This window comes from Nannospalax galili, unplaced genomic scaffold (genome assembly GCF_000622305.1).
Source record: "Nannospalax galili isolate Female #2095 unplaced genomic scaffold, S.galili_v1.0 scaffold506, whole genome shotgun sequence".
Lineage (NCBI taxonomy): Eukaryota > Metazoa > Chordata > Mammalia > Rodentia > Spalacidae > Nannospalax > Nannospalax galili.
Window position 1 is genome coordinate 183,183 of NW_008353883.1, and position 13,023 is coordinate 196,205.

A 13,023-nucleotide genomic window follows, 5' to 3' on the forward strand; every position below is an offset into this window, starting at 1 on the left:
CTTCTGTTTAATACTCTTTCTTTGGAAGTTAAATTTCCATTAATATGGGTAGCGGTGCTTATTAATCATTCCTAGACATTGAAGAAAATGTTAACTGTACAGAATACAGTGGGTTTTGTCATTGAGTATGAAAATTATTAATGTCTCTTTAAAAAAAAAGTTGTGTATGTGCTCAAGAGCCACAGTATATATGTGAAAGTCATCAGCTAATACAGTATAATTGGTTATCTTCTCCCTTTATGTGGGTTCTGGGGCTCAAACTCAGGTTTCCAGGCTTGAGCGGCAAGTGCCTTTACCCTTTGAGTTATATTTCTGGTCCCATTAATATCTATTATTTGCAAAATAAACATGTAACCTCTAGTTTCTTTTTGTTTTAAAATTAATTTTATGTATGCATAGTCAAATGATATACCAGTATATGTAGTTGTCCATGATAAGGTGACCTGCTGTGAGGGCTTGTCCCCCCACATGCCTTTTGACTTTCCGTGTAATTGCGCTATACTTTTGCATTTTAAAACCTAGCAGATGGTAGACATTGAGTAGATATTTTAGAAATGAACTTGAAATCTCCCGTGCATTTATTATTATTCGACTATAAGTATTGCTTGATTTTAGGAGGGGTTTTAGTGCCATCTTGCAGCTTTGTTTTTGAGAGGAGAGACGGAACCTTATAATTGTTAACTTAAAACATTGTTAAACATTTTTTTTTAAAGTTTATTAAAAATCATTGTTTTGGGGACTGGAGAGATGGTTCAGTGGTTAAGAGCACTGACTGCTCTTGCAGAGAATCTGGGTTGATTCCCAGCACCCACATGGCAGCTGACGGTGGTCCCTAACTCCAGTTCCAGGGGATCCAACTAGCCCTCTTCTGACTTCTTCAGGCATTGCATGACATGGGTGCACTTACATGCAGGCAATACACTCATACACATAAAATAAAAAATAAAAATTATTACTTCGTTGGGTGTGGGTGCACGCCTTTAATCCCATCACTTGGGTGGTAGAGGCTGGCAGATCTGTGTAAGATCTGGACCAGCCTGGTCTACATTGTGAGTTCCAGGCCAGCTGGGGCTCCAGGAAACCCTGTCTGAAAAACATGAAAAAAAAAAAGTATTATTTTGACCTTAATTATTTTGTTTGCATGTTCAGACAAATAAGGATATAAAGAGAATGACATTTTCTTTTCTCTGTATGTCTGATGCTGGTAAAATTGCAACTATAGTGGGATTCTGTGCCCTGTTATTTCACTCTGGCAATGTCTTTTTTTTTTTTCCCTCACATTTTTATTTATTTATGTGTGGGTGCAGGTGGAGGTCAAAGGACAACTCTCTGCAGTTGGTTCTCTCTTTTGTCCACCACATAGGTCCTGGGAGTTGAAGCTCAGGCCATCCCACTTGGCAGCAAGTGCTTTTATTTGCTGAGCCATCTCATCTTTTCCAGTACCTGTTTTTTGTCTTACCACCACATGTTGTGTTATAAAAGTGAATGAATAAAACAGGAAATACTATACAGACTCCCTGGGAATCTAAGTACTGAATTGCTTTAGGAGCTATTTTACTGCCTTTGCTTATTAGCAAAAAATAACACTTAAAAAAAAATAAAATCCTAGCACTCCGGAGGCAGAGGCAGAGGCAGGCAGATCTCTGTGAGTTCAAGGCCAGCCTGGTCTACATAGCAAGTTCCAGGTCAGCTGAGGCTACAAGGATACCCTGTCTCAAAAAGACCAAAAAAAAAAAAAGGAAGTAAAAATGAGTAAAATAAGGCTTGAGATCCCCATTTATTACTTTCAGTGTTTTTTTTTTTTTTGTTTGTTTGGTTGGTTTTTTTTTGGTGATATCTGAAAATTTAAGTTTGAAAAACTCCAAACAGGACACAAACCTTGAAAATTAGGCTCTTCATAGTTACCAAATCTTTAATATGGCATGGTTGTTAACTTTCTTTTGTCCCCCACCCCCAAACTTTCTCTTAAAATATATGATGGTTCAGTTTTTGGTGGGAGATAGGGAGGTGATTGGTTATGTTTTTGATTGGAAATAAGAAGTATGATATCCCACCCCTCCCACCCACACACTTTTTGGCTGGCTGCTCTTTTTGAGGCAGGGTGTCACCCTGTGGCCCTGGCTGGCGTGAAACCCCCCTGTGAACTCTTCAAGATCTCATGGCCTGCCTTTGTCCTCATGGGTTCTGGAATTAAAGGTGTGGGCTGCCTCACCTGGCCCTTAATTCTTCATGTAGCTTTGGATGACCTTGAACTCTGATCCTTCTGTCTATACCTCCTGAATGCTAGGATTACAGGCTTATGCTACCACATCAGAGTCTAGTACATACTGGGCAAGAGTTACATCCCCAGCCCCTGAACTCCCACTTTCTTGATAGTATGTTTTAGAAGTGAGCCTGCAGTACTGTTGCTAGAATATGACTGTTGATTCCTTATTGTACTGAGTCAATTGTTTCCTAAAAGTCTTTTTGTTTTCTCTTGGATTTTTCTGAAATGGTTTTCCTTGGAATGAAAACCTTAGAAAAGATAGCCAGTTGCCTTAGTGACAGATAAATGAAGAGATCATTTCGTATGCAAGTTGAAAACTTCTCTGTCTCTCTTTCTTTCTCTCTTTTGCTCTTTTTTTTTTTTTTACAAAGAACCTAATTTTTGAAATAAAAGTAAAAATTTGCTACAGGATTTTAAAATGTTAAAAAACATTAATTTTAAAAACTCTTTGCCTCATACACTTTATTGTTGCTGCTGGGAATTGATCCCAGGGCCTTGTGCATGCTGTATGCATGCTGTCACTTAGACTCTCATCTTGAAATAATATTTTTGAAAGCTAAATATATTTAAAGCTTTTTCTATATTGATAATGTCTTGGGTGTGATTAAATATCTATATTGTAAAGAATGTCTTAATGCCCTCAAAGTTGTTGTTATTGTTTGTGTGTGTGTGTGAGTGTGTGTGTTAAGTGAAAACCTTGGTTTATCTTGAACAGCTGCTTACTAATGAATGGGTACCATAGTGTGCTGACAGTGTAGAGTGTAACTTTTGGTATGTATTTGTTTAGATTATAAGTCAGTGGTTCTTGAGACCAGATTACTTGCTAGATCTTGAGCTTGTTATTATTATTGCTAGATATTGAGCATGCTGTAAGACTTAGTTTGTCAGGAGCATGCTGTGTAGTAGAAGGCAATAGGCAGAGTGTCAGAGTATCTGAAGGAAATCACACCTGCTTGGGTACAGATTGGGAGCCTTCAAGAGCTTAGTGGCATTTGACTGACTGCTTTGAGCAGTGAGCAGAGTTTTGAAGGCTAGAAAGAGAGTGGTAAGGTGAAGAAAATAAATTACTGGGAAATGAATTGATAAATGATCCAGTTCAGGTAATGCATAGTGGACTTTCATGGGAGGATATATGGAATTAAGACTGGAAAGATATGTTTGGGCTATGGAGCAGTTTGAATGCTAGGAAATAAAACTATAGAGGCATGAGAAATTTCAGGTGGGAAAGTTCTTTAGCAGAGTATTCCAGAATATGGATTAGGAAGAATTTGAAGGTTTGGAGGTCCAGAGGCTAGAGCCATTGCAATGGTGCTGGTATGTGTGAAGGATTGCCTCAAATACCTTCTTCACATCTTTTCCTAGAAGCTTTTCCCAACAACTTTCCTTTTTCTGCCTTGTTAAGATTGGCTTGCCAGTGTATGTAGCCACATTGCTTCAATTGTCTTTTCTCTTTAAGGTACTTTCTAGGGGGCCAGGAAGATGGCTTATAAGGTCAGTAAAGAAGCCAGACCACCAGAGTTCAACACCACCCCTCCCCCCACTTCTCACCTGCATGGTGGAAGGAGAGACCTGGACTCTCCCACAAGCTGTCTTCTGATCTCCACACCGTGGGTGTGCATACAGTGTGTACGCACACCTACAAATAAATAAATGTAAAAAAATTTTTTTTAAATTAGTTTCTAGAGGCAGGAGCTCTCTATCTTATTTTAGGTAGCTTCAGTGTGAGCTACATTGTCAGTTAAGTAAGAGATGTGCCCATAAAGAGAACATCAGTGATGTCTTTAGAAGGGAAAAGAAGGTCCCCATAGAAGAAAGGTAAGAGGAACAGGATTTGACTCAGCTGATTATGGGTTGGTAAAGGAAGTTCTAGAGATGACCAAGATTGAGAACCAGTAATTGGAAATTGTTTCAGTATAATAAAGATGTTGATGTGCTTCTTATGGGAGAGATTGTTAAATTGTGAATGCTTTGGAGAGTAAGAGGACGCTGAGGAGATAGGAGATGGAGAACTGACTAGGCATGGTGCTGTAGATGCTGTAGAGGCTTTGAAGCTGAGTATTCTTGGGGGGGGTATCTTTAATTTGAAGTAAAGTGGGACTGGCAAGAAAAACACTGGTTTTTATTGTCAGCCAGCATGATGAACCGTATTCTCTCAGCAGCACACAGCGGCAGAATCTTCTTTTCCACTTTTTTGTATGTGTGTGGGGGGGTTCCTTACATTCATACTGTTACTGTCTCTGCTTTAAGATAATGGTATGTGTCTCCTTTGTCAATTTTTCCCTTCATTTTTCCTTTTGAGCCTGTCCATTTGCATGAGGAATAGTGCGATAGACTTCAGAAGACCTTTAATGATTAGTTTGTATTTTTCACTTTTAAAAAGCAAGCCAAGACATAGTGCAGTTCAGTTCTAGTGTAAGGAGGGGAAGAGGCTCAGGTTCTTTATAGTGTTTACATTTGTGCTGTATTTTACCTTAGCCCACTAGCTTTCAGACTTGGCTATTTTTAAAAAAAATAGGAAGATGGCTCAGTGGGTGAGAATGCATGCTGTGCAACATGAAGACCTGAGTTTGGATTCCCAGGACGTATGTGAAAAGCTGCGCATAGGCTTGTCACCTATACCTTGTGTGCCTGGGAGTGGTGTGATGATGTAGCAGGATTGTTGGGGATTGCTGGCCTCCAGCCTTGCCAAAAAAATGGAGAGCTCCAGGTTCAGTGAGACTCTGTCTCAGGGAATAAAGCAGAGAGCAACAGACATGAAGACCTGAGTTTGGATTCCCAGGACGTATGTGAAAAGCTGCACATAGCCTTGTCACCTATACCTTGTGTGCCTGGGAGTGGTGTGATGATGTAGCAGGATTGTTGGGGATTGCTGGCCTCCAGCCTTGCCAAAAAAATGGAGAGCTCCAGGTTCAGTGAGACTCTGTCTCAGGGAATAAAGCAGAGAGCAACAGAGGAGACCATGCGTCCTCTGCTCTCCTTCACATGCACGTGCGCAACCCCACCCCACGTGTGTGCATACACGTATACTACATACACATAAAATGAAATAAAGAATGGTATAAACTATAACTTTCATGTCTGTTGATCTTAAGTCTAAAAAAATTCTGTTGTGAATGCTGGGTAGCTACAACAGGATATCAGTGTGGTTGCAGTAAATATGTTCACACCTGTCATTTGAAATCAGCTGATTCTTCATAAGTTGTGCTGTTTTTGCTTTATTTACAAATTCTTCATATTGTATTACATTGAAGGCTAACTTTTGTACTGCTTACATTTGTTTTGAGATTATTTACCAATTTGGTGAATAGTTATTTGATTCTCTTCTAAATATTTTTTAGCATTTTTATTTATTTATGTATGTGTATGCATGCACCTATGCATATGCCGCTGCTCTCCAGTGGAGGTCAAAGGACGCTTGTGGGACTTGGTGCTCTTCTTTTACCCTGTGGGTCCCAGCGGGTGAACTCGGGTCAACAGGCCTGGTGGCTCGGGTCAATAGGCCTGGTGGCAAGCACTTTTACTACTGGGCTATCTCACTGGCCCTAAGTGATATTCTTGATTAGATTACAGAAGGAGCTTCATCTCTTGGAGTCAGGAAAGAGTTAACTGTGTGAAAATAGGCAGAGTATCCAGTGACTTTATTTTTAAATCCTAGAAATGACCATTTCAATCTGGTACCAATAGATTAAAGAAATGACTATTTGAGCCTGGTACCAATAGATTAAAGAAATGTTTTTAAAAGCTGCTTTCTTGCAAGCTGCTTCTGTGTGAACTTCAGGGTTATTTTGGCAATTCCCTTGCTCCTTATTTTCCTGTAGGATTTTGAGCTGCTAAATAAAATTGCACTACATAAGTAAGTTTGAATATTGTTGATATGGTCTCTAAGTAAAAATTTCAGAAAGATGCCATGTAGTATAATTTTAACAGTTGACTCTGTTGGAAAATGTCATTATTTGGAGACTGAGTTTTTTGTGCAAGTGTTTATAGCCTGTGGCATGCTGCATTACAAAGCAAGCTGAAAATGGTGGTTGTTTGGAGAGTTGATATTTTCCTATTTTTGAACTAGTTCAGAGGTAGATGTTGTGCTTTCTCCTAGGCAGTAAAGGATAATGTGGATTTTCTTGCTATTAGAATCCATTATTTGTGTGGCTTTGAGTGGTAGGAAAAGGGAAGAGCTATTTCTTTACTGTATACTAAGAAGTCCTGCTCTGGCGGCACTGTGGCAGTGTTGGGACTTGGGAAAAGCCTTTGTATATATATTGTTATAAGAATAGCGGTCAGATTTTTAGTTTGTACTATGAAAAGGTAACTATAGTCTCCAGTCTTTCATTAGCATTTTATATATCATGTGTCTAAAAATATGCATTGTGAATTTTAGAGAATGACTTGCACGTTTTCCTTGGATCATAACCCTTTTGTAAGTCAGAGATTGCAATGTTCAGTTTCATTAGCTGAAAAAAAAAAATTACTGAAAGTTAAGGAAGATTAAATCCCTACAACACTAAATAGTATAAAACGACATTTTCTGGTTCTTTAAATGATTGGCTTTTTTTTTGGTATTTGTAGACCAGATCATCAGATGTTCATTCATCTGGATCTTCAGATGCACATGTAAGTATAAAGAGAACATTTCTCTTTAAAATGTCTCTTTGTATAAAATCTGTGTATGTTTGATTTACATGGTAAATAGTTAAGTGAAGATTTTTATCTTCCTTTTTGTGTTTTGTTTATATAAGCTCCCTCAGACTATGTTAGAATCTTAATGTTTGTATTTTCTTTCTTGTGCTTATAAAATCTGGTATACGTGAATGTATATTTACATATTTACTATGAGATTTCATTATATGCGTTCTTTTCTTGCTGCACATTGTACCTATTTATTGAAAAAATCTCAAATCAGTTGGAATAGGCAGCACTGACCTGTTCTTTCTAATGGCATCATGCTCTGCAGTAGAAGGGTATAATTATTTATTTTCTTGGTAGGTGTGTACCTTTTTTGTTAATAGGTTCTTGGCATTTTGAGTACCGCAGTAAGTTATAGTAGTTGGTCTGCAGACTCCTGCAGTCACTGAGAACTTTAGGGAGTCTGTGAACTCAGAACTTTTGTAATAGGGCCTTGAGGAGATGGCTTGGTTGGTAAAATGCTTGTCATGCAAGCATGAGGACCTGTGTTCAGATCCCAGAACCCATATAAAAAGGTGGGGGCTAGGGGTTTCATATCTAATCCCAGCTCTGGGGAAGTAGAGACAGGTGGATGGATCCCTGGAGCTTTCTGGCTAGCCAGTCTATGTGAATTCTCGAGTTCTAGGTTCAGTGAGAGACCTTGTCTCAAAAAATAAGGTGCAAAGTGACTGGGGGTTATACCCAACACCGACTTATGGACTTCACATGCACACACAAATGCACACACCCCTCCCCCCACCAGAAAGACAAAAAACTTTCATAAAAATGTCAAAGCATGCTTTGCTTTTCTCACTGTTGACATTTTCACTGATAGTGCAGAAGCATTTCGTAGGTAAACCATTGGCACATTAGTGTGAATTAAGTGATTCTAAAATATATTGTAGACATTGTATTCTTCCCAACCATGCACAGTAAAAATATGCTAGTTTCACTTAAGAACTTTCAGTAGTTGGGCCTGGGTAGGGTGGGGGTGGGCCTGCCTGTAATCCCAGCATTTGTGAGGATAAAGCAGGAAGATCATGGGATCATGAGTTTCAGGTTAGCCTGCTGTATAGAACAAGACCTTCTAATAAGAAAGGTAATGCTTTTTTCCTGAAGGTGTCAAAATTATTAAGACTTGACTCATGTTTGGGTCTTTAGTATCCTGTGTGATGAAACAAGTACATAGAAGGTCTGCTTACTGCAGTGTGATATTATGCTTTGAAGAAGAGGACCTATGTGATTGAATTGAAGATTGAGCTTGCTGCTTTTCAGTGGACTACCATTCTTACTTGAATGTCAGACACAACTTGTTAATCTGACTTTGGTCATTCTTGAAAATGAAGGAAAGAATTTACTACTTCAGGAGTAACAAATGTTGCCAGTTTGAGGTGTCAGCAGCAAATCTGAATCACTGAAAACATCCCCTGTTCTTAAGGAATTTCCTTGTGAAATCAGTGGTGATATTTAAAAATGTGGATTTGATAAACTAGTGTAATTTGTTAATATGTAGGCTCTTGGATTAATTCTAGGTTTCAATACTATGTATATAATTTTTGAAATTATTTTTAAAACTTTATCCAAAGATGGATGCATCTGGACCCTCAGATAGTGATATGCCAAGTCGGACACGACCTAAAAGCCCAAGAAAACATAATTATAGGAATGAAAGTGCCCGTGAAAGCCTTTGTGATTCTCCTCATCAGAATCTCTCAAGAGTGAGTATTAGTAAAGATCAGAAAGGATGGCTAATGATTTTACTCTGACTTTGAATTTGGTGGTGGAATATCTTGGTTTTGTATTTGTTTCATTTTATGCTTTTCAACAGTACCCTACTATGATAAACTCCAGTTTATTTAAAGGAATTTTTTTTAGCTCATGAGATGTTTCATTTAAAGTATTTAATTTTACTTGAACAGCTAGCATTTTGAATATAAAATGGATATCGTTAGGTTTGTTTTTCCTCCTGATTTATTATTGAGTCTTTAGAACTATGCAGGCATATGAGACACAGTGCTTGGGGCTTGTGAAATGGTTCGGTGGATAAAAGTGCTGTGCAAGCCTAAACGCTTAAGTTGGATCTCTGGAACCTATGTAAGGTCAGAGGATGGAAATGACTTTACAAAGTTGTCCTCTGTTCTCCACGTTTGTCTCGGTATGCATACCCACATACAGTCATGTATGTACACGTACATACACACACACACACACACACACACACACACACACACACACACACACACACAGAGAGACAAAACAAATAACAAATAATAAGACACAGTCCTTGCATTCTTAAGAACTTATGTTCTCACTCTGAAAGCGAACAAGGCTAGATACTGGTCACTTTGTTAAGTGCATTCTTCAGGTAGTCAGGAACAGGTAAGTTCTCTGCATTTGTGTATATGTTTTGTATGTTCATGTTTGTATGTATGTGCACATATATGTACAGATTTCCAAACATTTTTCTTGGGGTGGATATATAGGTTAGTGGTAGAGTATTTGTCTAGCATGTACAAGGCCCTCTGCTCAATCCCTAGTACTGTTAAAAAAAAAAAAGTGTACAACTTAATTTTTCTTGTGATTAAATTTAGAAAATATAATAACATAGTCATCAGCTAATTTTTACTATTTATCACAGACTTTTCTAAGCATAATTTTATTTTTCTATCATAGATTCTTAAAGGAATCTTAACATGACCTGTTTCCAGTTCTAGTATTCATTTCAGCAAAAACAAAGCTTCTATTGACAATTACATTATTTGTTTGAGTAAGCACTCAGTATTTCCTTTGCCTTTTCTTCCCTCAATATGTAGCTATTAGGATATAAATCAAAATGGAGCACAAGTTTTGTTTCTTAAAATTGTTTTTCATTGAATTTATGTGTGATTTTCATTTGTTTAAACTTTTGATGCTGACTCCAAAGACGTTGAATGATCACAGGGTGTTGACTCCAAAGACAGGGCGTTGAATGATTGCCTATATTTCTCAGAGGGTTTTAGGTTTTAATACAATTGTGACATAGGTGGCATCCATGTTCTCTTCCATACTGCAACTCCCAGAGGCAAGGCTGCTTAATAAATGGAATTGAGACAGTATAATTTAGGAGTTTTTGTTAACTTTCATTTTAGTAAGAAGGAGAGAAACCTTCAGATTTCAATATTTTAGCTTGGATTTAATAAATGATCAATAATCCTACCTTTTAGCTTATGAATCATATGACTAGCAGATGAAACAATTGAAGGTCTACAAGTTATTCAAACCAAATTTCAGAAAGCACATGCTTGTGAGTTACACAAATGAAGACTTAACATACTGCTTTCTTAGACCAGTGAGGTGGCTCAGTGGGTAAGGCACTTGCCACCAACCTTGCCAATCTGAATTTGATCCTTGGGACCCACGTGGTAGATGGCAAGAACCAACTCTTGCAAGTTACCCTTTAACCTCCACATACAGACCATGGCACATATGTCCCCCTACCCATATACATAAAATAAACAAAAACTTTTTTATAAATGCTCTTTTTTTTTAAGTTTGTGGGAGCATTTCATGCATATGTAATGTGTTTTGATCAAATCCACAGCACCACTTCCCATACCAGCTCTTCCCATACCACCCACCATTTATCCTTCCCAACTTCTTGTACTCCTTTATTTAATTTTTTTTTACTATTTTTATTCCGAAGAGGCAATTTTTAACACATTTTTCCAGAAATAACTTGAAGCAGATTACGTAAAAATATATATACAATGAAGTTTAAGGGGGAAATATAGGAATAAGAAATCAAAGACCAAAGGACTTACCAACATGGGGTCAACTTTGGTAGGATAATGAAGGTTTCCATTAGTTCTGCTTTCTTTTTTTTTTTAAATCTTAATGAGTTTATTGGGTTTGCTAACAGAACATAGGGTGGGGGTTTATTTACACAAAAGTTGGTGCCTCTCCATTTACCTCTGCACTGGAAAATCCACACTCAATATAGATCCTGTGACTTCCCGCCAGCCATGCAAAATGGCGAGAGGTGCCTTATGGTGTTCTTGGCTTATATCTATCCTTGGCCCCTCCCCCACATGCAACTAGACTGATTGGGTGGGAGGGGTAACTGACTCCCCCATCGAGTTCTTGGAGCATGGGAAGGAGGTGTGACTCAAGCTTGCCTACACAGAGGTCTTGTACTCTTTTTTAAAACCCACTGAATCCCCTTAGTGCTGCCAAATACTGTTTTCTTAAATGTCGAATGTCATTTGTCTGAATTGCTTGGCATGAGAAGTGTTTTGGATTTGGATGGTTAATTTTCATATTTTGAAGTTTGCAATATTTTCATGTAACATGAGGACCCACATCTAAACATGAAATTCATTTCTTATACATATAACCCAAAGGTATTTGGTATTTTGTACCTGCATTTTGACCACAAGCTGTTTCATGAGATTTAGGTATGGAATATTCTACTTGTAACTTTGGATTTTGAATTTTCAGATTAGGGTTGTGTGTTCAAAAATAACTGATACAGGACTGGAGAGATTGCTCACTGGTTAAGAACACTGGCTACTCTTGCGAGAACCTGGATTCGATTCCCAGTTAACAACCATCCGTAACTCCAGTTCCAGGAGAATTCAGTGCCCTCTTCTGAGCTCTGCAGGGATTGAATGACATTGGTACACTTACATACATGCAGGCAGTACACTCATACACATAAAATAAATACAATGAATTTTTTCTTTTTTTTTTTTTTGAGACAGCATCTCCCTGGAGCCCCAGCTGGCCTGGAACTCACTATGTACTCCAGGCTGGCCTGGAACTCACAGAGATCCACCTGCTTCTGCCTCCCAAACACTGGGATTAAAGGCATGCACCACCATGCCTAGCCACTAAATAAATATTTTAAGAAATAATTAATGCAATTTTACTTCTGCTGAAACCAGAAGTAATATAGGTGATACATTCCCAGCAAAGAAAATGAAACTATGTTCTTAATATCAGGACTGTTGATAAATAAGGACTTAAGTCATTAAAGAATGTGATGCGATTTGTAATCCTGATGTAGAAGTTGTAGGCGGTAGGTTCATAATTGCTGCTTTTGCCTAGAGATAACTGTATTTTTCCGTCTCCTTTGTTGTAATTTTTGTTCTAAACCTTGGTATCTATCTCTTTGTTCTTTTTCCCATTTTTTTCCTCTTTTCTTTTTTAAAATGGCTTTTGCCTGTTACTGACTTTGAGCTAGCCAATAAAGGCCTTCTTTAATGAGTGGGTATTTACATCAGAATGAAGCCCAAGACAGGTCTCTGATGCTTGGAGTAATCCCAAGCATTAAACTACCTATTCCATACATTTGATTCTCAGTTAAAGTATATTAAATTTATAGATAACATTAAGAATATGTATGTAAAAACAAAAGTCTTTATTTTTTTCATAGCCTCTTCTAGAGAACAAACTTAAAGCATTCAGTATTGGAAAAATGAGCACAGCAAAGCGAACTTTGAGTAAGAAGGAACAAGAGGAATTAAAGAAAAAGGTAATGTTTAAAATGTATTTTGGATTATACTTGGACAAACATGAATATGTCTATGGAAGCAATAAGTATGTGAGCAGTAAAACAACTGAAGGATTCTGACCCACATGATGTTGCTCAACCCCATGCACAAGCCACGTCTTTAACACAAGGGACATTTAAATGAGTGCAGCTTCTCCCCTTGTTTCCTCTGATCTGCTTCTCTTTATGTGATGATTTTAGTTTTCTGATTTATTTATTTTTACAAAAGTTGTGTGTGTGTGTGTGTGTGTGTGTGTGTGTGTGTGTGTATGCGATACTGTATAGATGAATAATAGCTTGCTGTATTACTTTTAGGATAGAAATATTCTTACCCCTCCCCCCCTTTTTTTGTCTTATTGAGATAGGGTCTCCCTGGAGCCCCAGCTGGCCTGGAACTAGCTATATAGACCAGGCTGGCCTCAAACTCACAGAGCTCCACCTACCTCTGCCTCCTGAGTGCTGGGATTAAAGTTGTGTGCCACCACTCCTGGTGAAATAGTCTACCTTTTTATAGTTTTATAGATTTGCCTGTATGTATGTATGTGCACCTGTGTTGTGCAGTGCC

The 13,023-nt window shown here is 38.0% G+C and overlaps 1 protein-coding gene across 4 annotated transcripts in view; it reads left to right on the plus strand.

The window, feature by feature from the left end:
* U2surp (U2 snRNP associated SURP domain containing) overlaps positions 1 to 13,023 on the plus strand; it is a 59,427-nt gene that overhangs the window by 4,094 nt on the left and 42,310 nt on the right. For all 4 annotated transcript variants that reach the window (XM_008850974.3, XM_008850975.3, XM_029554977.1 and 1 more), the window contains exons 2-4: positions 6,833 to 6,877; positions 8,515 to 8,646; positions 12,342 to 12,440. In XM_008850974.3, coding sequence (XP_008849196.1) covers positions 6,833 to 6,877; positions 8,515 to 8,646; positions 12,342 to 12,440 — 276 coding nt within the window. The remainder of the gene's footprint in view (positions 1 to 6,832; positions 6,878 to 8,514; positions 8,647 to 12,341; positions 12,441 to 13,023) is intronic.